General features: G+C 43.1%; 1 protein-coding gene across 1 annotated transcript; it reads left to right on the forward strand.

The window, feature by feature from the left end:
• Window positions 1-47: 47 nt before the first annotated feature.
• On the forward strand, window positions 48-27964 carry LOC115141775 (TLC domain-containing protein 2-like). The gene is made up of 5 exons (XM_029680958.2): window positions 48-1485; window positions 1882-1964; window positions 7031-7113; window positions 23124-23292; window positions 24350-27964. Exons 1-5 carry the CDS (start codon window positions 1307-1309, stop codon window positions 24589-24591), a joined length of 756 nt encoding a protein of 251 aa, XP_029536818.1. The 5' UTR covers window positions 48-1306; the 3' UTR covers window positions 24592-27964.
• The last annotated feature ends 22 nt before the right edge of the window (window positions 27965-27986 follow it).

A 27986-nucleotide genomic window follows, 5' to 3' on the forward strand; every position in this document is an offset into this window, starting at 1 on the left:
CGATTGTGTGATGGGTGTGTGATAAGATCTTAATGTCCATCTTGCAGGTCAGACTCCAGACACACCATCCCAGTGACCTGATCCTGACCTGTAGAAGCTTGACCCTGGTATTGACTCATATCTGCAATGGGGGAAAAATCATATTCCGCAGGGAAAATGTAAAAGGAAGGTTATCTCTGTATTTTTCCCCACAAATAAGATAATGCAAAGAGGATGGTTTAAAGAAGACATTATTTTTTACATTAAAAGCAAATGCTGTCAAATGGGGAACCATTCTCTCCAAGCACTTGTGCGTTTTCCATCCGATGGCGATGAGATTGCGTGCACTGTCAAAATTGCGAACATAGTTAGAACAGGCCATTCATTTTCTAAATAACAAACTTTGCTCACCTGTTGTCCTGCCAGGCAATGCACTAGTCCCGAGAAAATGAAACATCGAACGTATCAGACTGTACAATACCGTTGGTCGGCTCTTTTATTTTTTAACCAAGGAGTCGTTCGCGCGTGCATCCCAGTCTTGTCACCGCGCTGATGGTCCCGAGACGTCGGAGACCTTTTCTACCCACAGCAGCACCAAGAGCCAAACCAACCTGAACTCGTTTTATCCAAGGGAAATAACATAGCTATATAATCCATACAGTCATACCCCACACCTCCTCAGCACTACACCGCTGATTCAAATAACCAGAGTTGGTTGCACCAAGTATGGGCCCAAGGACCGAGTTTGGGAAACTCTGTCATAGCCCACTGAATATTGTAGCCTACTGGATTTTAAGCTTATCAGTCCGTGCACAACCATACATGTAAATTCCAAATAAATTTAATTTACGTGGGATATGCCTAGTAGATTAGGAAAATAAGGAGTCAATATGGATGAGGGAGTAATTATAACTACTACACAAGATAGATATGTATTGTGCAGTAGTAGCCAAATTAGCGGTCATGTATGCAATAACCACTAATCACATACCATATATAGGAGTTACAAAATCAATTGTGTGGCCTAATATCTACCATGACCACAAGAAGTCGCCATTTTCAACACAAAAATCAACCTTTGTCTATTTTGTCTGGTACGTTTCAGGAAAAAAACGATTCCCAAAACGTTTTATGAATGAACAGAGGCGGGGCGATAAATTCATGACGCACACTTCAGTGAGTGTAGCTGCACCCGCGTTGACAGCGTAAATATCAGTCCCGAGCAGAGAGAGCGAGCGCGTCAGATCTTTAACAACTTCTGCGCGCGAATATTCAGACGTTGAATTCTTCAAGTGGAGAAAGACACAGACAGGAGTTGGTCGTGGCCATGGAGTTGAATTCAGTGCTTTTGACGGCGGGTGGCTCTATTGGATTTTTTAAACTTGTCAATTGTGGTGTCAGTAAACTCCCTATACCCGAGTCTGCGTGCAGAAACGCCTGGAAATGGAGAAATGTATGCACATCTTTGACACACAGTCTGATAACTGGGATATGGGCTGTACTGTGGTGAGTCGTTTTCCACTGCCGTGATGCTTAAAATGTAAAGATACATTGTTTTCAATTAGCCTACTGAAAGCTTATACATTACAGACTAGTAACTGATATAATAGGTTTTATAATACATTTTTACATGTTGATTTTTGTCGGATAAGGTAACGGAATAATGTGGACAATGTTTTGTTCAGGACTGAATTGTGAAATGTTAAATCAATGAATCTATGGTCATATAAAATGCTTCAGATTCTACTTTTATCTAGCCAACACATATTTTCACTATTCTAATTATGTCAATTTCTCTCCCAATAATAAATAAAAAAATATGTCATTGTTTTGAATAAAATATCAATTTTAATTGCTTTCTGCTTATTATCGCAAATGAATATGTCTATTCTTCCCCTACAGCTTTTTCGTACACCCACAGATGGCCGAAGATTTGATAGGAACCCATTCTGTGTTCTCGCATGCGTTGGTTTCTGTATCAATCGGTGAGTGTGTGTGGATGGGCAGAGGTAAAGGGAAGGGGTGTGTGAGCTTTCCACACATAGCCACAGGAAGTAGGTGTACTGGAGGTGCAGCAGCTGATCATTTAAAATAATTTTGCCAAAATTAGGTTATAACAAATCATTTCCCCCAAAATGATATTACTCCTGTTAAAACAGACACGAATCAAATTATTCAAAATACTACACCAGAGAGCTTAATTTAGCTACAGAGGGTCAATAGCTTCTAAAAAATAGCAGTCGATTAAGTTTTATCACAGGCAAGTACAGTTGGGAAGGCTGCAATTTGACCAATACACCCTCCAAATATATAACAGCTTGTTCGGTTGTGGCCAACGCGGACTGATTGAGACAAACACACGCAGGCACTCACACACGCCAGCACACACACTATACACACACGTATATTTTTATATTGTTATATGGTGGTATTATACATTTTGTTGTAAATATGTAGTGGGTTAATGATGTTATCTGATGTACTTTCATTAAGAAAAGTGTTTGTTAATTGTGTGATGTGCCTTAATGTGTCTGGACCCCAGGAAGAGTAGCTGGCAGCAGCTAATGTGGAATTTATTTATAGAGTGTGCGACTCTATTTATTTTTATAGCAGCTAATGGGGAACCTTAATAAATACAAAAATCGATATAACCCATAGAAGGATTTTGGAACTTTGACTGTTAAACTCATGGCTACACTAGCAATTTCTGTCAGTCCCGACTTGAGTGGGAACTGCCATCTATTAATTATATTTCTGTGGTTGGTTACGGCTGCTGTAGTAAGCATTTCACAAATTTCAAAATACATTCACGAGAAAAACGTGGCCCTACCGTTTGGAAAGCAAATGCCTACGGGTGAAAAGAGAATACTAATCTGTCTGTAGAAGTTAATTTTATTTCTCAACTTTTGAGCGATTCTGAGCGAACAGCACTGCTTTTCAAAGTAGCTTATCTTGAGATATTGGCACAAGCACATCAGCCATCACCGGTGAGTAGCCTATGCTTCATCTTCATAATTGAGTCAGTTACTGGACAGTTAATTTGTACCCTACTGTAGCCTATACTATATATCAGGGTTTCCGTTATGAAGATTCGTCGCCGGACAAATTTACCGGTCATCCATATGTACTGGGTTCATAACCTATTAGGATGCCCACCCACGCAGCCAGCACAATCAATATATATATATTTTTTTATTTAACTAGGCAAGTCAGTTAAGAATACATTCTTAATTACAATGATGGCCTACCCCGGGCCAAACCCAGACGACGCTGGGCCAATTTTGCGCCGCTCTATGGGACTCCCAATATCGGCCGGATGTGACGCAGTCTGAATTCAAACCAGCTACTGCAGTGACGCCTCACTGAGGCTCAGGAGCCCTAAATGAGGGACATTAGCCAAATAAGCCACATTTACATGACGTTAAAAACAGCCTATAACAACTTACAAAAACACTATTCCTTATGTTTCCTTGTGGGTTATTACTTTCCTAAAGCAACAATTGTCACCCTCACGGTTCAGCTGTCAGAGATTTGAGCACTAAATGCATCATCGTAAGGGATGCATAGGCCTATAGGTTTAGGCGTCTACTGTGATATTAATATTTTAAAAATAAAAATGAAGAGAAACTTATCTCTAGCCCCAGAGAAAGAGAGAGAGGTATGCCGGTATGCTGGCTACACAGACTATTTGCAACCCCACCCCCATAGCCACAGGAAGTTTTTCTTTTACACCACTGCTACTATCTGTTATTATCTATGCATAGTCACTTTAATAACTTTACCTAGTAGTATATTACCTCGATTACCTTGACTAACCGGTGTCCCCGCACATTGACTCTGTACCGGTACCCCCTGTATATACTCTCGCTATTGTTATTTTACTGCTTCTCTTTGATTACTTGTTACTTTTATTTCTTATTGTTATTCGTATATTTTTGAAACTGCGTTGTTGGTTAGGGGCTTGTATGTAAGCAGTTCACTGTAATGTCTACCTTCACCTGTTGTATTCGGTGCATGTGACTAATACCATTTGATTTGTTTTGAAGCAGTGTGGGACCCAGACTCTACAAACTCATGTTTGTAATGTGACACAATGAGGGGAAAAAAACAGAAATGTTTTTGCCTATATTCTAACCTGCAACACCAGGCCCTGTATTCATAAAGTCTCAAAGTAGGGGTGCTGGTCTCATATCAGTTTTGCCTTAATCTAGATTATAATGAATAATATTATATAGAGAGGGGGGGACCTGATCCGATATCAGCACTATGACACACTAGGCTTAGTGAAGCTGGCTGGATCAACAGATTAGACCATCAACAACAGAGGCACCGCGATGTGGAACACACCACCTTCCACGGCATGTATATCCTCTATAGATGGACATGTTATGCCACACCAATTCACTGAAAAGCTGGACTCTCTTAATTGTGGCTAAATTGTTGCTCATGGTTACTGATGCATTCATATGGCCTTTTTCTATTATTTGTATGGTTAACTGTCACAATGATCTGTGAGGACCATTATAAGGCAACTATGAAATTGTGTGGATGGACACACTGGACTGACATTTTTTTATTTTTTTTTATTTAACTAGGCAAGTCAGTTAAGAACAAATTCTCATTTTCAATGACAGCCTAGGAACAGTGGGTTAACTGCCTGTTCAGGGGCAGAACGGCAGATTTGTACCTTGTCAGCTCGGGGATTTGAATTTGCAACCTTCCAGTTACTAGTCCAATGCTCTAACCACTAGGCTACCCTGACCTGCCACCTTACAATGTCTATCTCTCAGGTGATTTCGAAAAATACTGTGTGTGTGTGTGTCAGGCAGCCTATACCCTTCCACTGATCTCTCCCCCAATCTCCCCAACACGCTTCATGTGTCTGACAGCTAAAATTGCTCTGTAGAATGAGAATTAAGCCTGCAGCACAAGTCAAACACTAGACCATAGCTTTCACATTTTTAGGAGTCTCGGCTAGATGGACAAAATCTTTACGCCAAGCTTAGAGTAAACCCCAGCAGTACAGCTCCTTTAAATATAACTTCCTCTATTTTGACTTTGACTCTAATTGGCTAGTGTATTGTTTCCCCCAATGGCACGATTCCATTTAAATGACTGCATGCCATGCTATAAACTGCTAATTTATTGGATATGTGCCTTGCTAACAAGGGCTCCAACAAGGGCTCCCTTAGAATTCCAAGGCTTGTTAGCATTCTCCCAGAGAATCCCACCCACCCCCGAATGCTGCCTGCCAGTGTTGTTAGTTTTGCCAGAGTTCTAGAATCAATGGAGGGGCATTATGTTGCTTCGTCCCAAGCACCGCTCCGGACCTACCCCCATAGATCACGTGACCCTAGAATGGGCTGTAGCGCCTGAGAAGAAGGCTGTTGATTTATGCCACAGCAGCCTGCCCGGGTCAAATGCCATATGTAACAGAGAAGGGAGTCAGGGTGAGGAAGGTACGTCCTCTGGGCCCTGCCTACAACAATGTGGCGTGACCATGACACTGAGCCTATAGTATGGTCGTCTCTATCAGGCCACAATGCAAAGCCGGAAAGAGAAAGTATTTTCACTATAGGCAATTTCAACATGGCAGTTTGGCCACATAGTGAAAACCCACTATATGTTCGGAGGACATATTGACATGTTTTATTTTTTCTTTTGCTCTGATTGACCAAACAAACACTAGCCTGGGACTCTGTTTGTGGGCCAAGTTGATGTTGTCAGGCCAAGACAACGGTGTTGACATTTTGGAATGCAGAACAGTTACATTAGGTACCCTCCCAGGCTGACCAAAGGTAAACGCAGTGTTAGACACCAAACATGACACTCATGAAGTGCCCCTCTCCTATTGGGTGTGTCGTTCTTTTCATTCAAAAATATTTTTGTTTTGAGAATCCGTGATCGGTCACAATATTTTCTGATAATAACTATTTCAGTAGACTTCTGTATTATTAGTTACCATCTCAAGAACCAAACATTCCAGGGTTTGGCTGTCAGCCAGTATAAAGACAAGTTGTGTTTGATCGCTATGTCGTTGGACGGTCACTGCCCAAAACCCACAGAACGGAAGAGTTTGGCTCCAGTCCCCATTGTGACAACATATAGAGCTATGCTGCTGTCGTATTTAAACACTACTCAAAAAATACAAGTTTTTCAGCCACGTGTGGTGTTAGACAGGTGAGAGACTGGGGCAGAAGGACAGGGGCAGGGGGAGAGAGAGGGAGAGAGGGGCAGAGAGAGACAGAATCAATAAATCCTTATGAAACACTGTCAGTGTCATAATGATAAGAGAGCCTGTTGGAAGGCCAACTGACAGAGTGTTGGTCACATGCTACCATGGTTCGATAATGTGAACACTTGACCTAGGTTGCCTGTCTTCACTGGTTGTAAAATTGCTTTTCTTTATACACCTCTAAGAATGATAAAATATGATTGGATGACACTTTTTTTAAAAATCTAATATTATGGCTCCTATTCAGTCAAAATCGATTCCCAAGGCACAGTGAGAATTATTTTGGGGATTCAATTTGGACGATTTGGTTAAGTAAACATCAGTTGTTTCTTCAGCGTGTGTTTGTCATATACTGTAGCAACTGAGGATGCTCTCAAGTTGCACATCTCTTCACTATATAACAGCTTTTTGGTGTTGTCAAATAGATGTCAAATTGAATATGTAGTAGGAACGCAGACTGGGGTTAATTCTAGTCTGCCCTAGAGGAGGACCTCCTCCCCTACACACACACACGCGCGCGCGCACGCACGCACACACGCCAGACTATCTTTAACTCTTCATTCTTTTTACACCATTCTGAAAGTCTGTCTCCATGGTTACACCCATAGCGGAGGACTGATTAAATAGCGTTCTCTAACTGACATCTTTGTTACCATCCTTGGTTTCGTCATGGAAGCGACTGGCAAGAGGGGTCCCCACTAAATATACTTGATAAGCCAAATGGTCCTCTACTGAAAAAGCCTTTGTTCAATCGATCACCATTCCTTTGTTTTGGTTCTAAGCTAGAATATGCCTTTTCTATATTTTGTTCATCAGGTTACTTCATCTATGACTTCCTTGATATGGTGCTCAACCAGAAGATGATCCTGTCATGGGAGCTCCTATTCCATCACACAGTGGTAAGTGGTCCTCCTGGTAGCATCTAGGAGGTTTGAAGTACACGTTGTGTACAACCACAGATCTAGGATCAGGTTACCTTACCTCACTCACCATAACCTTGATCATGTATCAGCGGTTAGTTGAAACCTAGCCTAGAATCTCCTGTCTCAACCTTGTTATCTAGCTAACACATCCACCAGAGAATACTGAAACAGTGCACACACATTTTACACATAAAACTACCACAGTCATTGGCCCCTGTTAGCATACAGCACAGACCAAATCACATTTTATTAGTTGCTTGCACAGTTTTGCAGATGGCATCACAGGTGCAGCAACATGCTTATCTCTCTAGCTCCAACAACGCAGCAATATATAGCAATACAATAAGAATAATCACATAATCACACATAAAAAGAAGAACAAGAAATGAAGACGTATCAGAACCTGACTGTTAACCTTGTCCAGCTAGCATTCCTCATCAGGCTCCTGACCTGTCAGACATCCCCTTGAGGATGTCAACCCCAGGCACTCCAGTGTAACAGAGGTCTTTGGGCAACCACACTCGCATGACGAGTAAATTTGCCAGAGACCTGATGAGTTGCATTGGCTTCCTAAGTCCATGCCTAGACTTTAGCTTAGCAGGCTAATGTGCTCTTCTGTCCCTCAGAAAATCAGAGTTCTAACCCCATCGGTCACAGTAGCTAGGAACTACCCCACATTATCGTTCTCTTTCCCATCAAAGCTAGACAGCTCCAGTACGACATAATAGGCCTCAAATGAGAGCACCTGGTGAAAAGAAACGCTCATTATTCATCATTGTCCTTTGAGAAAAGTGTTCATTGTTTACCAGTGTTCTTGAGAAAGACCTGATGGTCTTGTTCTCATTCCCTTGAGAATGGATGTCTCATCTTTGTAGAATGCTGCTCCAGGCTTTACCTCAGGGAATAAAGTTGACTGTTGGCAACAGATCTAGGATCAGTTTTCCCTCCCCCATCCTAACCTTAACCATTGAGGTGTAAAATGGCATTTCCATGGCAATGCTGAGCTTTTGAATACTTTTTTTAAGGACCTGTTTGGGATGTTGATGTACATTTTTAGATCAGTGGATAGAAGATCATTTGTGTAGGTTTGCACCTGCCTTTCAAGGATTTTGTTGCGTCAGGTTCTGTCTGCCTGTCTCATAGATTTTTTACTTATATACTTAATGTTTGTGTATACCCGTCTGAAATTTAGCCAATGTATATGGGCACATGCCTGTTTATATGTGTGAGCCTCTATACGTGTGTGTCTCAGTATCTCTCGCACAAATGCTGGTGAGTAGTACAGTATTCACACTCAGCCTCTCGTGTGTATGTATGACTCACAGCTGACTGTTCCTCGTCAATGTATCAACACTGTCCAGGGCAAGTCCTGCATATCTAAACTGACTGACTGACTGGACTCACACTGCCAGGCAGCTCCATATCTAAACTGACTGACTGGACTCACACTGCCAGGCAGCTCCATATCTAAACTGACTGACTGGACTCACACTGCCAGGCAGCTCCATATCTAAACTGACTGACTGACTGGACTCACACTGCCAGGCAGCTCCATATCACTGACTGACTGGACTCACACTGCCAGGCAGCTCCATATCTAAAACTGACTGGACTCACACTGCTCCATATCTAAACTGGACTGACTGGACTCACTGCCAGGCAGCTCCATATCTAAACTGACTGACTGGACTCACTGCCAGGCAGATCTAAACTGACTGACTGGACTCACACTGCCAGGCAGCTCCATATCTAAACTGACTGACTGACTGGACTGCCAGGCAGCTCCATATCTAAAAACTGACTGACTCACACTGGCAGCTCATCTAAACTGACTGACTGACTGGACTCACACTGCCAGGCAGCTCTAAACTGACTGACTGACTGGACTCACCCCTGCCAGGCAGCTCCATATCTAAACTGACTGACTGACTGGACTGCCAGGCAGCTCCACATCTAAACTCACACTCACACTGCCAGGCAGCTCCATATCTAAACTGACTGACTGACTGGACTCACACTGTCAGGCAGCTCCATATCTAAACTGACTGACTCAGGCAGCTCCATATCTAAACTGACTGACTGACTCACCCTGCCAGGCAGCTCCATATCTAAACTGACCTGACTGACTGGACTCATACTGCAGCTCCATATCTAAACTGACTGACTGACTGGACTCACACTGCCACTGCTCCATATCTAAACTGACTGACTGACTGGACTCACACTGCCAGGCAGCTCCATATCTAAAACTGACTGACTGACTGCCAGGCAGCTCCATATCTAAACTGACTGACTGGACTCACACTGCCAGGCAGCTCCATATCTAAAACTGACTGACTGACTGACTGCCAGGAGCTCCATATCTAAACTGACTGACTGACTGGGCCAGGCAGCTCCATATCTAAACTGACTGACTGGACTCACACTGCCAGGCAGCTCCATATCTAAACTGACTGACTGACTGGACTCACACTGGCTCCATATCTAAACTGACTGACACTGGACTCACCCTGCCAGGCAGCTCCATATCTAAAACTGACTGACTCACACTGACTGGACTCACACCTGCCAGGCAGCTCCATATCTAAACTGACTGACTGACTGGACTCACACTGCCAGGCAGCTCCATATCTAAACTGACTGACTGACTGGACTGCTCCATATCTAAACTGACTGACTGGACTCACCCTGCCAGGCAGCTCCCTAAAGACTGACTGAGCTCCAGCTATCTAAAACTGACTGACTGGACTGCTCCATAACTAAACTGACTGACTGACTGGACTCTGACTGGACTCACCCTGCCAGGCAGCTCCATATCTAAACTGACTGACTGACTGGACTCACACTGCCAGGCAGCTCCATATCTAAACTGACTGACTGACTGGACTCACACTGCCAGGCAGCTCCATATCTAAACTGACTGACTGGACTCACACTGCCAGGCAGCTCCATATCTAAACTGACTGACTGACTGGACTCACACTGCCAGGCAGCTCCATATCTAAACTGACTGACTGACTGGACTCACCCTGCCAGGCAGCTCCATATCTAAACTGACTGACTGACTGGACTCACCCTGCCAGGCAGCTCCATATCTAAACTGACTGACCAGGCAGCTCCATATCTAAACTGACTGACTGACTGGACTCACACTGCCAGGCAGCTCCATATCTAAACTGACTGACTGACTGGACTCACACTGCCAGGCAGCTCCATATCTAAAAACTGACTGGACTCACACTGCCAGGCAGCTCCATATCTAAACTGACTGACTGACTGGAACACTGCTCCATATCTAAACTGACTGACTGACTGGACTCACACTGCCAGGCAGCTCCATATCTAAACTGACTGACTGACTGGACTAAGGCACTGACTGACTGACTGGACTCACACTGCCAGGCAGCTCCATATCTAAAGACTGACTGACTGGACTCACCCTGCCAGGCAGCTCCATATCTAAAACTGACTGACTGGACTCACTGACTGACTGACTGGACTCACTGCCAGGCAGCTCCATATCTAAACTGACTGACTGACTGGACTCACCCTGCCAGGCAGACTGACTGACTGGACTCACCCTGCCAGGCAGCTCCATATCTAAACTGACTGACTGACTGGACTCACCCTGCCAGGCAGCTCCATATCTAAACTGACTGACTGACTGGACTCACACTGCCAGGCAGCTCCATATCTAAACTGACTGACTGACTGGACTCACCCTGCCAGGCAGCTCCATATCTAAACTGACTGACTGACTGGACTCACACTGCCAGGCAGCTCCATATCTAAACTGACTGACTGACTGGACTCACACTGTCAGGCAGCTCCATATCTAAACTGACTGACTGACTGGACTCACACTGTCAGGCAGCTCCATATCTAAACTGACTGACTGACTGGACTCACACTGTCAGGCAGCTCAGGCAGCTCCATATCTAAACTGACTGACTGACTGGACTCACACTGCCAGGCAGCTCCATATCTAAACTGACTGACTGACTGGACTCACACTGTCAGGCAGCTCCATATCTAAACTGACTGACTGGCTGACTGACTGGATTCAGCTCAGCTTGTCAGGCAGCTCCACCTGCTTCTGGCCCTGGAAGGTTAGTGAACCAGTGTATTTTGGCTCAGTCCCTCCCTGGACTCCCAGCTCCCTTGATGTCTCCCTATGGTTCTCATCCTTTCCTATCCCAGGGCCAGCAGCCAGCCAGTCAGTCCCCCATTCTGAGGTTTTGTTGTTGTTGCTCTTTGCTCCTTTTATTTGCTGGAAGCTCCATTCAGGACAGGAGAAGGAGGAAGTCTGGATGAGTGTTGACAAACCGTCCATGGCTGTGGCCTGGGAGGAACTATGACTTCCACTTTTCCTCTCCTTCTCTCACATCCTCCTTTTTCTCTGTGTTGTGATCCCTTTCATTTCCCCGCTCCCATCCTCTCTTTTTCTTTATCTCCTTATCAGTCTTTCTATTCTCTCTCTCCTTCTCTCTTTGCTCTCACTCTCTCTTTTCCTCCTTCCATCTGGTGTTTACTGCTGGGGTCTGGGCCTGGCAGTAATGATAAATAAGAACATTGTTTTGTGATTTTGGGGAGAAGTAAAGGGAGAGAAACTCTCTTTCTGAATCTGAGATCTCAATGGAGCATTTTGTTGGTCTTTGCAATTGTCTTGTTGACTATTTCTATGGTTTCGGGCAAAAACCACCTTAGTTTGGCATATCCCATCCCCATCCTCTGAAAGTAATGTTGGTTACAGTCAGTCACTCACTTTGTAATCCAGTAGAGGGGTTTCTCTGAAATGCAGACTTAACAACAATAAAGACTCAAGCTAAGGAACGTCCCTAAAGAGTTAACAAGGAAAAGTTGTAGTAGTAGTTCCAGTAGTCATCGACCAGGGTTCGTATTCATCAGGGCAAATCGTAGCAAAATGGCTCAAAACGATGTGCAATGGAAAACATAAACCAAGGTTTCTTATTGGACAAGTTCAGATAGAAGGCTACCTCCCAGTTTCAGCCCGTTTTCTACCATTTCATGTCTAGTGAACATGACCCAGTCTTAATAACTGGGGGTGGATAAGCTGTCAAACGTTCCATGGAAACTTGGGGATTTTTTTCCACTTAAGTGGAGCTTGCTGGGTAAGAAAGGTGGGAGTTCTCTTACAATGACTTATGGGTACACCACTGGCAGTTTTACACAGAGCAACACAGTATAGCCAAACAACCACTGACCCTTCCTTTCCTTTGAGAAACTGTCTGTGGCAGAAATAGGGCACCTGTAACAACACAGCACTGCCCCACTCAGATCTGACTGAGAAGATACTGTAAAATATGTATGAAAAAGCATAATGAAGATTCATAACAGAAGATATAAGGGTTTTATAAGTGTCTGGAAACAGAACGAAATGGACAGACATTCTGACAAAGACTAGATTTGCATTTTCAGAACTGTAGAAGTTGTCAGGGACGCTTTTTGTTTCTAGGGGTTTTTCTCCTGTAGTTTCAGTAATATTTTTGGAGCTGCCACTGCCCTCGACTGGGTTCATGGAAAAACAAGGAATAATTTACCATAAAACACTCCCCTCTCCTCCTCGTGTGCTGCCCCAGTTGGCTATGATATTTGGAAATATTAAGGTTGCTATGAACGTGGGTGAGTAGATGCTAGAGAACTGCTGCAGAAGTTAATGAAAAAAGCATTTTGAAAATGGCATTGCATCTAATACAGTTCATTTAAGATATGTAGATCAGCAGGGAAGATGTCATTTGATTCAAGTTGCTTTTATAATTGAACTCTCTATAGCTACGCTCTCAGTTCAAATGTTCTCTCACTGTCAGATGTTTTTGAAGGTTTCCACAGTGTGTTTGCCATTTGCCTCATCCCTGTCTCATTACGCATAATTGAGTTTGCTTATTAGTAGTGCTTAGGGCTGGAAGGGAAGCGAGTGTCATGCGCTACCCTCTAACTGACATTTACTGCTGTGTTCCATCTTTGAGATTTACTATGTTATCCATTCCCTTACATTCTGTATGTGCCCTGTCTACGACTGCTGCCATATTGGGAACCCAGTCTACTCTCCTTGATCCTCCCTCAGGTTCTCTCACCCCATCTCCATGCTTAGTCTATTCTCCACTTGAAGGGTCATAAAACACCAGCCTAAAGATATGAATGGAACTCTGTTCAGTTGACTACAGTGATGATTGATATAAGCAGGCAGTATTGGAGAAGCTGGACGTTTCTACTTGCTCCCTGTGAGAATGTCATGCGATTGGATCCATGACTTAGGCCTAACTTGGAGACTCCGTGTTCTACAAGAACTTCCGCATGGCCGTATTTGGACGTCACCGGTGGCTGTGGTTGTGTCACTGTGGTGTGACGCTTATGGAATGTCATGCCTGCCAGCTTCTCTTCTCTTCCTTTCCTCTCCTGTCCTCTCATTTTCTCTCCCCCAAGCGTCTTCTCTACTGTAACGATTGTCGTCGGGAGAAGGAGAAGAGGACCAAGGTGCAGCGTGGTAAGTATTCATAATACTTTTAATAAAATACGAATACTTGAACAAAAAAATAAAACACGACAAACGAACAGTTCTGCAAGGTGCAATACACACAAAACAGAAAACAACTACCCACAAATCATAGTGGGAAAACAGGCTGCCTAAGTATGGTTCTCAATCAGAGACAACGATAAACAGCTGCCTCTGATTGGGAACCATACCAGGCCAAACACAGAAATACAAAAACATAGAACAACACATAGAATGCCCACCCCAACTCACGCCCTGACCAAACTAAAACAGAGACATAAAAAAGGAACTAAGGTCAGGACGTGACATCTACAGACCCTGATAGTCTTACTCCTGCAGACCAGTCTTTCTCCATGTCCCCTCGTTCTGTCAGATTCCACTGACTCGCAGTCTAATATGGCCGTAGTACAGCAGCCGCCAAAGCTGTGGTGCATGCCATGCGTTCTGTTTCGTCATTCCAACATTTTTGAACATTCTCAACCCCCTGCTCTCTCTTATGTGTACTCTAAAAGCAAAACAGCATGTTGAGTTTTAATATCGAATTTGCTTCGGAAGTAAATTCCTTAACATACATTTCCGTAATGTGGTTTGTTTTGTTTGTTAAATTGTGGTTTGCTTTTCACAAACCACTTTAATGTCCCTGGACTTGAAGAAGCAATGCCAGCAGGAGCAATTTCATTTGTATAGCAGGCTGCTGAATGTATTTGCAAAATAAATATTCCAAAAAACTTTTGTGCTCCACACAGACACTCCCATTTTGGCCAGGGTTCTATTCTGTGGGTTGAGGAGCCAGAAGGAATACCGCTTGCTGTTTATTCTTGCGCAATTCTCATCTCTTTCAACATGCCGCCTAAACATAACCTCATATGGTGTTTTAGCCCTGTCCCTGCATGAATGTTATTAGAACTTACAATAGCCAAAGTGAGAACACCAGTTTTGAGTTGGGCTGCCATTCTACCAAGCATCCACCCACCTACTGTGTAGTACAATAGAGAAGGATAATGTGATTGAGTGTGAGATTGAGTGTGAAGGGTAGGAACGCAGGGTGAGGGAGAGAACCTGTCTATAGATTCTTGGCAGGAGAGTCGTGGTGTGTTTTGCGGAGCAGGGAAACACTCCAAAGAGCACCTGGTGTGACATCTGGTCTCCACATGAACCCCCTCTCACACACACTCAGCCCAGCTGTCCGCCCCTATATCCCCTACACCCACACAGTCAAAACATCACCCCATCCCCCACGAATCCACCCACCCAAGACAGCCTCCGCCCCTTTCATCATTTAGCTTTCCATTCCTCAGTGTTGTTCTATACAGTAAACCACTCACCCAATGATTACCATCCTATCTAAGGCCCCTCTCATCCAACATCCATACATAGATTGAACCACTCACTTAACTATAAACCAGTCAACCATAAAACATGCAGGACAGATGAGTAAAGTTCTCAAAAATGCAAGTAAATACATTTTCTTGGAATTCTAATAACTCAACAGTGAACTGTAAACATTTTGTTGTACGCTGGTATTGGACAGAAACATATTTCTTGTGCCTAGGGCCTGACAATAAGAATGCCAACAACGTCCCCTAGAGAAAAAGTCCCTGCGAAGTCATGATGTCCCTACATTGTTATGAAGTGTCCACATTGTCAGAAAACCCCCACATTGTCCCCACGGTCCCCTCATTGTCATGACAACACCTTCAGTTCCAAAGGTTGGGCAGGAAATCCAGATGTGCTTAAACAGAGCGACTGTTGTGAGACGTTGACATGGCAACCAGGAATGCGGTTCTTCGAGGAATCTGCGGCGTTTAGAAACCGTAGAGTCAGGCTCAGGGGGAGGAGAATGAGGGAGTTGGTCTTTACTGACTTGAGGAGGAATGGTCTCTAATTGTTTTGTGTGTGTCCCCCACCGAGAGAGATCCCTCCCTGACTTAGCTGCCAGCTAGAAGGATACCTGGGAATTCCAAAGCATGCACGTCTGTGGTTTTCCAGCAACTATGGAATGTGTGTGGTCTTGGGAGGAGAGGATGTACTCAAAAGATATCCCAGATTCCAATGTGTTTAAGGGAATTCCTATATCTATCTCACTTACACTTGTTCGGATAACACAGCATAAACTGTATGCTGGGTAGTTATGGAAACATTTTCATTTGCTCAAAACGTAATGCACAAGTATCCATAGGATAAGTGTATTGTTTCACTGCTAGTAGTGTACATTTACAGCCAAGGGGTCACTGAATAGTGTAGGTACATTGTTTTTAAAGTAGCTTCTGTACTAATCAACATCTAGAAGAAACAGTTAGGTGAGAAATAGTGAGGTGAGTCACTGCAAAAACACACCAAAACCAATTCACACTTCCACACCTATTGCCTGGCAACCACTAGTGAGGACTAGTGACTTGATTATGAATAATGTCACAGCAACCTCTAAACATATTCCTTGACAAACTTTGTTTTTCTTTTACCATTACTAACCATGGATACACCATACACATAATGTTTTGGGTTTTCCTTTTCGTCTGTTGAACTTTAGTCTTGTGACATTGACCCTGGTCAGCCCTAGAAGCGTCATCCTAGTATCTACTACTGCGGTTGTGTGTTATTTTATGTCATGTGGATGTGTGTGCTTATGTAAGATTGTAATACGTAGCGCGCACACATAGGCACTCACACAAAACAATATCCCCCATAGCAGGTGGGAAAAAGGACAATCTAAGTATGAGCCCCAATTAGAGGTAACGATTATCAGCTGCCTCCAATTGGGAACCATACACACACCAACATAGAAATATAATACCTAGAAACCCCCCTGGTCACGCCCTGACCTATTACACCATAGAGAACCCAGAGGGCTCTCTATGGTCAGGGCATGACAGTATGTGTATATGTGTGAACATGATGGTTCATACACATATCTTTTACGTGTAGACTTTGACCCCTCGCTACACTCCCGTACTGTACATAAAACTTCCTCTCCTGAACCACACCCTGGCCCTGCTTTATACAAGACAGGACATCTTCCAAAGGCTTTCCCATTAGTTCCTTACCATAGACTTGCCAAGCCCATTTTCACTTCCCTTAATCGAGTCCAGTATTGACATGTTGCTATCAGTGTAAATGATAAAAAAAACATTTTGTTAGGAATACCTGTTACCGTTTTGATTCTTAGAATCATGACTAGTCGAGATGACACAGAACTCCTGCTGTTGCTATGTTCTTCATAGTCAGAGGCCACTATATTAGACAACCCACCCTCTGATGTCATCCCACTCAACCCACTCTCTTTAATCATTAGGCTTGTGATAAAATCACAAAAGCATCAAACACGTAACACCCCATTTTGGGTTTGGCATGCTTATTGAGTGTGTGTGAAGTTTGTGTGCATATGCGTGATAGTATATTGTACAGGGAGTTAGGGTCTGAGTGTTGTTTATGCCTTCCTGTTATATTTAGGACCTGTGAGGAATTTGTGGGATGCAGTGACACTACCTGGCTGCCTGGTCCCTGTCCCCATGTTTACATTACCCATACTGCACTGCCCTGAGGAGTGGCCATCACAAAGGCTGTTTACCTTCACGTTTGACGCTGTGATGAGACGCGTACACAGTTTTGCAGATGTTATCGCAGGTGCAGCGGAATGCTTATGTCTATAGCTCCAACAAAGCAGCAATATCTCGCAATACAACAACAACAACACACACATAATCCAAAAGTACAAATAAATACAAGAAATGAAGACATATCAGAATGAGCCATATCAAAGTCCGGATTTAAACAAATATATGTATGTGAATGGTATGTATAGACCTGGGTTAGGCAACTAGATTCAGCCGCGGGCCATTTTTTTGACTACAGTGATGGTCTGGGGGCCGGAAAATTATCATTTAAGCCCAGAAAATTGACCACGACTAAGCCCCAAAAAGAGATTTATTATTTTTCAAACAATCTTTTCATACCTTACATTCTCATACCTTACATTTTATTTGCGGGAATAATTGGAGACAGATTTACTAAATAAAACTACATTTCAGCTGGTAATTTAGTCTTTTGTGACCAAAAACTAAACTTTTTTATTTTTTACAAATATAGTCACTCGCAGCCGGTTTTGGGCCTCCTGTTGCCGACCCCTGATATAGACAGTATGGACAGTGTATGAATAGAAAAGGTATGTACAGCAGTAGTTATATAGAATTGGCCATGACTAAAGTACAGTATATACATATAAAGTGGGTAAAACGTTATGTAAACATTATTAAAGTGATCGTGATTCCATTTTTTTAAAGGGCAGCAGTCTCTACAGTGCAGTGTAGAATACCTGGTGGTAGCCGGCTAGTGGCCGTGTCAAAGGTTTAGGGAAGGGTACTGGGCAGAGGCTAGCTAGTGATGACTGTTTAACAGTCTGATGGCCTAGAGATGGAATCTGTTTATCAGTCTCTCAGTCCATGCTTTAATGCACCTGTACTGTCTCCACCTTCTAGATGGTAGTGGTGTGTGTGTGTGTAGCGTGTGTGTAGCGTGTGTGTGTGTGTGTGTAGCGTGTCTTCATTTCATCATTCTGATTATCCTGCAGAACAGGCTGCTCAGGCTGCCAACATTCACTCCGGAAGCCTTTTTTTGTCGAGAGGTTTCAATTCATCTGTAACCAGGGGAACAGGTTTGGTTCCAGGTGTGTCTCTACCGCTCAGAGAGAGGATGAACTGACTCTGTTGTTCCGTTCACACCTGTCTGACATTTTGGTTTCTCTGCTGCTTTATCTTTCTCTGACATCTTTGCCATGACCCTCAAATCTTAGTCGGAGGAAGTTGCATCTAAAGGCTTTTCTACACCAAAGTCCATTCTATGTTATTCCTACAAATTGAGTATCTATGCCACCTTTGTTTTTATCCTCCGCCTTCGTAGGTCTGCCACTGCTGTGTGTCATCTTGGCACTTCCTGAACAATATCGGCCATCTTGGCTCTATCTGTCCTTTATCTGCCATTCTTTACTGTGGTTGAGGAAATATACACACACACTCACACATACTGTTTTCACCCTTTCTCCTTTATCCCAACCTGTTCAATATACACAAAACGAGATAACTCTTTTGAAACGAGGTTTCTACTGCTGATTTTTGCTTTCCGTTTCAAAACGTATTGCTACATTGTACCCTACTGAACATGACACGGCAGCACATACTGTAGGGACAAGGTTAACCTCACCGTGCCCACAGACTGGGTCCCCTGCCAGCAGTCTCATCACCCTGGCCCTGTGTGTATCCACTATGTGTCTGTCTGTGGCACTGTTAATGAGCTACCAGCAGCTAGACGTCCAGCCTTACCTTGGCTTAGCAGGGGATCGCCTGCTAATGTTGAATCATTCTAATGGTCCAGGGGGCTGTCTTATCTGTGTTGATCCAGGGAAGGGGGATTACAGTAGCTTCAACCCCAACCAGTGGGGCTCACGGTCAGGCACGGTTTGGGGATTCATCCCCTCTCATGGTTTGATTTGATTAAATTTGGTTGACTGACAAGACCCGGCCAGGACCCAGGCTATGGTCTCTGGTCCTAATTCTACCCCACAAAGAGCCACATGCCTGAGCTCGGGCCTAGTGATGAACCCCTGTCTATCTCAGGATGAGTTCAGATGGGTCAGTTGGGACATATTCGGTGCTTTGGGACTACCATCTCCAGATGATGCCCTGACTGATTCGCTGGGTCATAGGTTAAAGGTTTTGTAACCACCAACTGTTGTATTAAATGGCTGGCTGCTGTATAATAGATGTACAGTTCATATCACGTGTTTTATAGTAGTAGGGTGTGTGTAGCTTGTGTAAGGTGATATAGTGTGTAGCTTGTGTAAGGTGATATAGTGTGTAGCTTGTGTAAGGTGATATAGTGTGTAGCTTGTGTAAGGTGATATAGTGTGTAGCTTGTGTAAGGTGATATAGTGTGTAGCTTGTGTAAGGTGATATAGTGTGTAGCTTGTGTAAGGTGATATAGTGTGTAGCTTGTGTAAGGTGATAGTGTGTAGCTTGTGTAAGGTGATAGTGTGTAGCTTGTGTAAGGTGATAGTGTGTAGCTTGTGTAAGGTGATAGTGTGTAGCTTATGTAAGGTAATATAGTGTGGAGATTGTGTAAGGTGATAGTGTGTAGCTTATGTAAGGTAATATAGTGTGGAGATTGTGTAAGGTGATAGTGTGTAGCTTATGTAAGGTAATATAGTGTGGAGATTGTGTAAGGTGATAGTGTGTAGCTTATGTAAGGTAATATAGTGTGGAGATTGTGTAAGGTGATAGTGTGTAGCTTATGTAAGGTAATATAGTGTGGAGATTGTGTAAGGGGTTATTGAGTGAGTGCCTTCTCACCCACTTATATCAATGATTACAGTCAGTTATTATATACATGGCTCTGATTACCCCCTACCTTACATTTACATTACATTTAAGTCATTTAGCAGACGCTCTTATCCAGAGCGACTTACAAATTGGTGCATTCACCTTATGACATCCAGTGGAACAGTAGTGCATCTAAATCTTTTAAGGGGGGTGAGAGGGACCAGGGAGGAAACTACAATCAGTGACTTTACTGAAGATCCCACTCACTAACAACACTCCTCAAATATCATAAAGGAAGCCATAGACATACAAGCAGGCATAAACACACATACTAGGATCTCCAATGAGTCTATTGTCCCGGGAATCATTATTATTAACTAGGCAAGTCAGTTAAGAACAAATTCTTATTTACAATGACGGCCTAGGAACAGTGGGTTAACTGCCCTTTTCAGGGCAAAACAACAGATTTTTACCTTATCAGATCTAGCAACCTTTCAATTACTTGCCCAATGCTCTAACCACTAGGCAACCTGTCGTATGCAGGCTGTTTATTTCAACCAGTAATCCATGGTCAAATTCTACTATTTCAGTATCACAGATAGGTAACCAAAATAGTGTCTGAATATCTAAAAGTATTTATGAAATAGGTGATAAAAAATGTGTGTTCTAATTAACCACGCAGTTGTTCTTAATACATACAGCAAGTGTCTGTCTTGATGTTCAGCTGAAGTGAGAACCAGTCTACACAGTGAGTGCCAAGGATCAACGTTGAGAGACCATACAAGACGTAACAGAGAGAGCTGCTAGGTGATAGATAACTACAGTATGTAAACAGAATCCTGGCCATGAGGTCTCTTATCAGGGCATTGTATAAGGCTATTATTTGACCACCACGGTTCCTGTTTTGAGTGTCCCTGAGAACATGTCTGTTTGTGTGTGACCAGGAGGAATGAAAAGACAGCTTGAGGTTTAGTGTGAGTGTGTATATATAAGAGACTGGGGTGTTTACCTGGGGCTTCTCTCTGGGGAGAGAGTCACACACACCTTATTGACTAAGAGCAGCATGTGATTAAGGCCTCTACATTAGAAAACAAGGGGAAGATAGGACATAGTACTGTATCTCATGTCAGTGCTGGCCTACTGGTAGTCTGGCTAAATAGGTGTTATTATTCAGACATGCTTGGACTTGAGTTGCTACATGTAAGTGTCTCATTCTGTCTTTTTATTCCTGTGGAGGGGGTTGCCACTAGCCGGTGTGTGTGTGTAACGGATGTGAAATGGCTAGCTAGTTAGCGGTGGTGCGCGCTAATAGCATTTCAATCGGTGACGTCACTTGTTGATGTGTGCAGAGGGTCCCTGGTTCGAACCCGGGTATGGGCGAGGGGACGGACTAAAGTTATACTGTGCTGACCTTTAGACTAGACCCCAGTGTGTGTGTGTGTGTGTGGTGCTGTATATCACATGACCATTTGTCAGTTTAGGGACGGCACCTCCTCCGTTGACTTCAGCCTCACCCCTGGGGCCACACACACACACTCACACACTTAAAGCCTCCCATTGGGTCCTGCCTAATTGTTAAGCTCAGTCTCACAACCAAGCCATTGAGGATGTTTGAACCGTTGTGCTTTACATTGCTACATTGGTGTGCCAGTAACTGCTATGTAACATGGTCTACAGTTAGTTCTGGGGGGTTAAGTCTGCGTTTCAATTGGCACCCTATTCCCTATGTAGTTTGCTACTTTTGTGCACAAGCATGTAGGTCACTATATTGGGAATAGGGTGCCATTTGGGAGACAGGCTGAGTAATCCAGTGCTTTGAATGGAGAGTAGTGACAGTGTGGAGAAGGTTAGGGTTAGTAACAGTGTGGACAGGGTGAGGTCATTGTACTACTAGGGTGTTGTTCTTTTGGAATGGGATATTTTAGGAAAACATAAATCTGCCCTCCAGTCTGCTACAGTAACTAAGTTGGATGTGAGATTTACTGATCAAACTCTGACACACAATACAATACAGACCTTGTAAAGGCAGCTGCAGTCTAATAAAATATTTTTCAAAAGATTTCCCTGAAGTTGTTGTATCACAGAGCAGTACGTATACATTCATAGTGTCTCTATTGTAGCCTGGCGCTGGGTGCCACCTATTGGTTATGTTACGCTACTACAACATCACGCCCTGTTTACCAAAGACTCACAGATAGAACAATGAGACAGATATTTCACAGGATGTATATGTGAAGCATCTGCTTGGCGTTTCTACTCACTACCAAATATGGTAGTGAGAGGAAGCCCAATCGCCGGCAGTGGGAGAAGATGGAACAAGATGGATTTTGGCCGACCTTCTGCAAATGTTCTCATCGATGAAACATTTGATCTCAATACAGTTTTCTGTTCCTAAAACTATAATCTGTTAAGAACATAGTGGACTACATTTTATAGACTTTGAAAAATTGAGTTGTTTAGAAGGAGTGCAAAGGCGAATTGAGTTATTGCATACGCACACTTCACAGAGTAGGCGTTCCCTAACGGAAATATGCAGATGTATGCTAGAACGGGCTAATAAGATCTCGCTAGCTCGTGCTTGTTCTGCCCACTATGACTCATTTGCTCACATTAGTTACATAAATCTTTGACTATCTGATATGCTGTAACCTCACTGACTTTAAATTCATAACCATGACCTTGCAGATGTTTGATAAGCATGATGACCTTCCTCAATGTAATTATATAGTGTTTGACGTTCAGAGGCATGTATCAAATAAAGGAAAAACAAACAAGGGCTTGTTATGAGAATCTAACTATGACATTTTCCTGGAAATAATACAATATTTATCATAAAAACAAAGGCTGTAGTGTTGTGAGTCAGACAGAGATGGTCACAGGATGTGGTGCGTTTTGCACCGTTGTTAATGTGGTAGACATGACCTAAGTCATGAGATCCCAGTCATCCCACCACTACCTCATGAGATGATGGTTAACCATGTGACTTCTGGGTAGAAGAGTTAGATGTTTTTTTGTTATGTTATAGGACTCGTGAGTTGACTTGGACTCGAAAGCTGGAACTTAGGACTTGAGTCAAACTCTCGACTTAGGAACCTGAATACATCACTGCCACTAAGTGACTAACGTTCTCTCATTCTCTCTCTCACTCTTCTTCCTCCAAGGTGATCAGCTGTTTTGGCATCGCCGTCCTGACCGGCCGCTACGTTGGCTTTGCTGTGGTGGCCCTCCTGGTTGAGATCAACTCTGTGTTCCTCCACCTGCGCCAGATCTTACGCATGGCCAGCCTAGCAGCGGGCGACCTCTACCGCATCAACAGCATGGTCAACCTAGGTACTGTCATGTTCATAAGGTTTCAATGATGAAAGCATATTTTTAATGAACAGCTAGCTTTTGCTAGTCATTATCTATAACTTCACATCATAAGTTGCCATGAAGGGGTTTGTTTACATGACGTTTCAACTGTTGTAAAGCACTGTTGTGAGTAGATTATACAAATGTTAGCACCATAGAATTACATACAGAATTACAGATACACAGAACAAAAATATAAACGCAACATGTAAAGTGTTGGTCCCATATTTTATGAAATTTTGAGTACAAATATGTTTACATCCCTATTAGTTAGCATTTCTCCTTTGCCAAGATAATCTACCTGACTAATGTGGCATATAAAGAAGCTGATTAAACATAATGATCATTACACAGGTACCCTTTGTGCTGAGGACATTAAAAGGCCAATCTAATATGTGCAGTTTTGTCACACAACACAATGCCACAGATGTCTCAAGTTTTGAGGGAGCATGCAATTGGCATGCTGACTACAGGAATGTTCACCAGAGCTGTTGCCAGAGAATTGAATGTTTGTTTCTCTACCATAAGCCGCCTCCAACGTTGTTTTAGAGAATTTGGCAGTACGTCCAATCGGCCTCACAACCACAGAGCACATGTATGGCATCATGTGGGCAGGTGGTTTGCTGATGTGAACAGAGTGCCCATGGTGCCGGTAGGGTTATGGTATGGGCAGGCATGAGCTACGGACAACGAACGCAATTGCATTTTATCGATAGCAATTTCAATGCACAGAAATACCAGCGGGCAATTTCAATGCACAGAAATAACTGTCATCATGACGAGATTGTGAGGCCCATTTTTTTTTTTTTATATATATCTGTGACCAACAGTCATGGGGAATCCATAGATTAGGCCCTAATGAATTTATTTAAATTGACTGATTTCCTCAGATGAACTGTAACTCAGTAAAATCTTTGAAATTGTTGAATGTTGCGTTTCTATTTCTGTTCAGTATAGAAATACATATAATTTAATAAATATATGTTCTTGGTGCTAAGACGTTGTGCTGAAAGTAACAACCTGCATATCATTCCAGGTACCTACGTGGTGTTCCGGATCAACACCCTCGCCTGGATGACCCGCTGGCTGGTCCTGAACCGGGACAACGTCCCCCTGTTCAGCTACACAGCTGGGAGTGTAGGGCTTGCCGTCATGACCGCCATGAATATAGTCCTCTTCTACCGCCTGCTGAGGTCTGACTTCCTCAAGAGTAGTGCACCCATGCCCACAGAGGTTAAAGAGAGTAGAGGGCAAGGAGAGGGAAAGAAGGAGACGTAGTGTGGGATAATCTCTCTCCTGTTTTGGGGTACAGGCATTTACAATTCACACAAGTCCATTGAATGATAGCCAAAAATACACGTATGTATAAAATATACAATTCTACTATTCATTACATTTGATGTTTTACAGTGCATTCGGAAAGTATACAGAACCCTTGACTTTCGCCACATTTTGATACGTTACAATCATATTCTAAAATGGATTACATTTTTTCCTTATCAATCTACACACAATACCCCATTTGACAAAGCCAAAACAGGTTTAGTCATTTTTGCAAATTAATTTGAAGAAAAAAAAACGGAAATATCACATTCACGTAAGTATTCAGACCCTTTACTCAGCACTTTGTTGAAGCACCTTTGGCAGCGATAACAACCTTGAGTCTTCTTGGGTATGACGCTGCAAGCTTGGCCCACCTATATTTGGGGAGTTTCTCCCATTCTTCTCTGCAGATCCTTTCAAGCTCTGTCAGGTTGGATGGGGAGCATTGCTGCACAGCTATTTTCAGGTCTCTCCAGAGATGTTCGATTGGGTTCTAGTCTGGGCTTTAGCTGGGCCACTCAAGGACATTCAGTGACTTGTCCCGAAGCCACTCTTGCCTATGTGCTTAGGGTTTTTGTCCTGTTTTCATCTTTGTCAGGTTTTCATCAAGGATCTCTCTGTACTTTGCTCCATTCATCTTTCCCTCGATCCTGACTAGTCTCCCAGTACCTGCCGCTGAAAAACATCCCCACAGCATGATGCTGCCACCACATGCTTCACCGTAGGGATGGTGCCAGGATTCCTCCAGACGTGATGCTTGGCGTTCAGGCCAAAGTGTTCAATCTTTGTTTCATCAGACCAGAGAATCTTGTTTTTCATGGTCTGAGAGTCCTTTAAGTGCCTTTTGGCAAACTCCAAACATGCTGTCATGTGCCACCAAGAGTCTTGGTAGTTCCAAACTTCTTCCATCAATTTTAGAATAAGAATGTAACCTAACAAAATGTGGAAAAAGTCAAGACATTTGAAATTATACATATGAAATGTCTTACAAGTTGAGGTGCAAATCCCATAGCTCTGACAAAGAAAAAATATATATATAAAAATATACATACTACAGGGAATTATTGAATCCAAACCTGTGTCTTCTTAAACATGATTAACACTAGCACTAAGAATTGAAGACGTTTATTGGCCAATTCTTATATAAACTAAACACTTTCTACCTCAAAAGTCTGTAGCAGCTGCATCTGTTCCCAACGTGAGCTTTGCTATCTATGTTGTAAGGGTTCAGCTGTCTTGTTGCCAATTACAAACCGGTAAAAAGGAAATTGGCCTTTTTATTTGAAGGTTGATGAACTTGACTAGTTGTTCTGTTGTTGAAGTCTTTAATGTTTCAACCAGAAGAATAATAAATCATCCAAATTAAGAATAGAAGTGGCACGTTGGTATTCATCAAAACTGTTTGGTTGCTAACCAAACCACAAGGCTGACTTCAGATTGGGTTTCTCTCTCTCTCTCACACACACACACACACACACACACACACACACACACACACACACACACACACACACACACACACACACACACACACACACAGAGGCAACAGCTGCTATGTTAGTCCATTTGGAGATTGCTTTTTAAGTCTAGAGTGTACCTATCAATTCTAGGTCCACACATTCACCTTGACAACCAAGAGAGAAAGCTCTTCCCACGCCCACCAGCTAATGACATCACTAATGACATCCAGCCCCACAGGCCATTAGGCTGGCGTCTGATGACTCACATGGGGTGGTGGTCATTGAAGTGTCATTACAGATTTGGCCTGAAGGAGGCAGCATTCTCCATAGATTCATAATCTAGGTCCGGGGTTGGGTTCCTTACAGTCTCTAAGGAAGGATATGGGACAGGTGAACTAATCCTGGATTTGTGCCTAAAAGGGCAACTTCAACCTAGAGCTCCAGTCCTGATTGATATCACACTTTCCCACCAGCTAACACACCTGACTCCAGTAATCACCTAATCATGGGCCTCCCGAGTGGCGCAGTGGTCTAAGGCATTGCAGTGCTAGCTGTGCCACTAGAGATCCTGGTTTGAGTCCAGGCTCTGGCTGCGACCTGGAGACCCATGGGGCGGTGCACAATTGACCCAGCGTCGTCCGGGTTTGGGGAGGGTTTGGCTGGCAGGGATCTCCTTGTCCCATTGCGCTCTAGCGACTTCTGTGCCGTGCGCATGCATGCTGACACAGTCGCCAGGTGTACGGTGTTTCCTCCGACACATTTGTGTGTCTGGCTTCCGGGTTAAGCGGGCATTGTGTCAAGAAGCATTGCGGCTTGGTTGGGTTCTGTTTCGGAGGATGCACGCCTCTCCCGAGTCCATACAGGAGTTGCAGTGATGGGACAAGAAATTGGGGAGAAAAAGGCAACAAAATATATATATATATATACAAAAAAATAATTAGAATCACCTAATCATGATCTTCAGTTTAGAATGAAATTTAATCAGCTGTGTTTGTTAGGGATGGGAAAGTGTGGCACCAAAGTGTGGTATTGTTGCGCTGAAGATTTTTTAACAAGATGTATTTCTATGTTTTGTTCCAGTTTTTATTTAATTAAATGTTTTTATATTTGTAATTTATTTGTACTCTAAAAAAATGTGGATTAATTGTCAAGGGTGAATAAAAGTATAAATATGGTTAATGAACACAGTTAACCCTTTGAATAATATTGTTTATACCTTCAGAAGAATTGTTGGTTATGTTGGAGATATATGGATTGCTAGCTACAGTATGTGGTGTATAAGCTGTTGGGCATTGTGGTGTTTCTGTAACCAGTGAGGTGTTCTGCCTGTTTCCCTGAGTCTAGAACATCCATGAGGGTCTTTTGGAAAGAGACTTTATTCTTTTTTGCTTTTTGCTTATTTTGCTCTCTGACTAAATACATCCACTATTGCAGGGGTGGGCAGTCTTACCCTGCAAGGGCTGATGTGGGTGCAAGTTTCAGTTACATCCAAGCAGTAATTCTATTTGACCAATTCATGATGGAATAGTATGATGAGAATAGCAAAATGAGATGACCCTACCAATGGCAACACACTGCTATACTGTACCGCTATCGACAATGAAAATACACTAATGATGTTTGATATGGAGCTAATTAACAAAGAATAATTAACAAGCTTGCTTCAGCTGCTTGAATAGACCTCCCTAACAACAGAGAGTCAATGAAGGGCTGAAGATTTGTCTATAAAAACAGTCATTTGTTTCCATTCAAAAGTTGCCTTTTTTCGCCATTATAATTGTAAAGTACCATTGTGGCCTAGATGGTTGTTAAGTGTCTGTATATTGTTGTAGTCTTTTGTAACTTTGGTAATAAAGGATACGACAATACTTACAGTGTTGCATAAGTGGT

Source organism: Oncorhynchus nerka, linkage group LG14, assembly GCF_034236695.1.
Source record: "Oncorhynchus nerka isolate Pitt River linkage group LG14, Oner_Uvic_2.0, whole genome shotgun sequence".
NCBI lineage: Eukaryota > Metazoa > Chordata > Actinopteri > Salmoniformes > Salmonidae > Oncorhynchus > Oncorhynchus nerka.

What these genes read in the sequence shown, in the direction of transcription:
- LOC115141775 (XM_029680958.2), top strand. Translation starts at nt 1,307, where the DNA reads ATGGAGTTGAATTCAGTGCTTTTGACGGCGGGTGGCTCTATTGGATTT. An exon ending in GGGATATGGGCTGTACTGTG is followed by an intron (nt 1,486 to 1,881) that starts GTGAGTCGTTTT and finishes CTTCCCCTACAG; the next exon opens with CTTTTTCGTACACCCACAGA. An exon ending in CAACAGCATGGTCAACCTAG is followed by an intron (nt 23,293 to 24,349) that starts GTACTGTCATGT and finishes ATATCATTCCAG; the next exon opens with GTACCTACGTGGTGTTCCGG.